The 2,500-nt window shown below is 46.0% G+C and overlaps 1 protein-coding gene across 1 annotated transcript in view; it reads left to right on the top strand.

The window, feature by feature from the left end:
* Positions 1 to 2,500, top strand: part of ephb1 (EPH receptor B1) — a 223,164-nt gene that overhangs the window by 170,485 nt on the left and 50,179 nt on the right. Inside the window, 1 exon segment of the mRNA XM_076293772.1 lies at positions 1,850 to 1,974. Coding sequence (XP_076149887.1) covers positions 1,850 to 1,974 — 125 coding nt within the window.

Raw genomic sequence — 2,500 nt, 5'->3', positions numbered from 1 at the left:
AGAGAGAGAGAGAGAGAGGCTCCAGCACAAGGTGAGACTGGCCCAGACTCACCAAGCTGTCACAGGAAAGGATGGGTGGCTGGGGTAGTTTGGTGTGTGTGATGAATGGTGAATAGCTTATAGTGTTGACCATGTCTCTAAGTACTATTTGGGATGTGCGTACATAATCACAATTGTGTGTGTTTGTTTGTGTGAAATATAAAGAGAGAGTGTGTGTGTCTGTGTCTGCCCCCCACATCCTCTGAGAAGCATCTGAAAAAGCCTTCCTGATGGAGAGAAGTGTGTAAACAATTACATTAGACAATTATTCACATGCATAGGCTCAAGTGACTGCTTGATTGCTGCTCATTTATGCGTAATTGCCAGCCTGTAAGCACATTTTTGTCTTCATAATTCCATAGGATGGCAGCATGTGTCTCTCTCTCTCTCATTCTCTCTCTCTCTCACTCTGTGTGTGTGTGTGTGTGTGTGTGTGTGTGTGTGTGTGTGTTCGGTGAGAGCTGGTCTCCTGTATGAATGGAATAAAAAAGAAGAGAAAAAAGCCAATTAAATGCATAAAACAGCTCTGATGTTACATTTCCCACAGTGTGAGCAAATACAGCGTGTGTGTGTCTGTGTGTGTGTGTGTGTGTGTGTGAGTAGGTATCTCTGTGTCTGCATGAGTATGTCTGTGTGTGTGTGTGTGTGTGTGTGTGTTTCTCTGCAGCATACAGTATTGTTCCATCATCTGGTGAATGTTCCACCTCAATGGTGGGAATCAGCCCAAACCCAATAAGGGAGAGAGAGAGGGATATAGAGATAGAGGGAGGGGGTGGGGGTGGATGGTGTTTTGATGCTAAAGTAGAGCTAAACTGGTATCTACCGCAACAGCCCCTAACTGTGGGTGGCTGGATGGGTGTGTGTATGTGTCTTAGTGTATGTCTTGTGTGTATGTATGTATGTATGTATGTATGTGTGTGTGTGTGTGTGTGTGTGTGTGGTTGGGGGGGCGGTGTATTGGCCGCAGTAACAATAGTAGTGAAGGACATACAGTAAAAAATGAGAAGCAAGAGAGTGGCCAGTGTATAGTAGGACATTGAATGGGATTAATTCACAGCCCCATGCGTGTGCATTCAGGTGTGCAGCCTCTGAAAGGGGTGGATGGGACCTGAACAGCATGCGTAGCATACTCACTGGGCTCAGACCCCCGTCCAAGAAATGGAGCTTGCTCATAAAGGAACTGTTATTTGCAAAAGAAAGCAGCATGATGGAAAAAGATGGGGGAGGGATTTACAGAACTTGTATCAGCAAAAGTCATTTCGGTATTTCATAACTGGTATTCACTGTATTTGCTTTGTTTCGAAGGAATGTAGTTCACTTCATTATTCTCCTGTTTTGGGTGCATTTAGAGCGCATTGTAAAATGTTGAGAAAACTCAGTTCACTGGGCAATGTGGTGCGATAGATTATTTGAATGTTCTTTTCAACACGGCCATAACACACTAGAATGCCCTGTGTCTTATGAGTCCCACATAGCACTGAAGCAAGAATTGTATAGTTAGACACCTGGGCAAACCATAATAAGTTTAACGAAATTATTCAAGCTGGTAGAACGCCTGTAAGAACTTGTTTATCTTAGTAAATTCGGTAGTCAAAAGTTAAGAAAACTCTAAATCTATTCCATTATATAGCCCTAGTCATTTTAGTTTTTACATTGTGTCTTTGAAGTAATTGTTCCTGACTCCATGAGTCTCTCTCTCTCTCTCTCTCTCTCTCTCTCTCTCTCTCTCTCTCTCTCTCTCTCTCTCTCTCTCTCTTTCTCTCTCTCTCTCTCTCTCTCTCTCTCTCTCTTTCTCTCTCTCTCTGCACAGCTCCCTCCATCGTACCCATCATGCACCAGGTCAGCTCCACCATGAAGAGCTTCACATTGTCATGGCCACAGCCTGAACAGCCCAACGGTATCATCCTGGACTACGAGCTCCGCTACTACGAGAAGGTGAGAGATGTGATGCAACAGTGATGACCTGACGTGATGTGTGGGAAGAGTGCGGTGGGGTGGGGGTGGGGTGGGGGGTGGGGGGCTTTGGTCCATTGCATGTCTGATATGCCCGCCAGCTGGTCAGCTTCAGCTCCGCTTGATCCATCCCTGTCTGTGGACCGTGTGGACTTTAGTAGACGGACTGATAAAAAGGAGTGAGAGAATAAGCCGGAGAAGAAGCTGAGGGTGAGGAAAAGAGTTCTGTGTCTTCTGTCAGACGTAGACGTGTGTGTGTGTGTGTGTGTGTGTGTGTGTGTGTGTGTGTGTGTGTGACCTCCAGACAGATTTCAGCCTTCTCCTGTCACAGTGTGGGAGAAAAGACTCGTGGGCTTCTTTTCATCCACAGATTTGAGTTGTTTGAAAAAGAGATATCATCCATCAGCTGGTGCATTTTGGTCAGCGGTGGGTCTGTGAGATGGGAGATCTCCAGCCGAGTGTTCAGGATCTCATCAGCCGGACAGGGGTTGCTAGGAAACGCGTGGGG

Source organism: Alosa pseudoharengus, unplaced genomic scaffold (genome assembly GCF_046254945.1).
Source record: "Alosa pseudoharengus isolate Yale_2024_CS ecotype anadromous, Long Island Sound unplaced genomic scaffold, YU_APseudo_1.1 YU_APseudo_1.1_scf_2, whole genome shotgun sequence".
Lineage (NCBI taxonomy): Eukaryota > Metazoa > Chordata > Actinopteri > Clupeiformes > Clupeidae > Alosa > Alosa pseudoharengus.
This window is presented reverse-complemented; position numbering and strand designations above follow the sequence as displayed.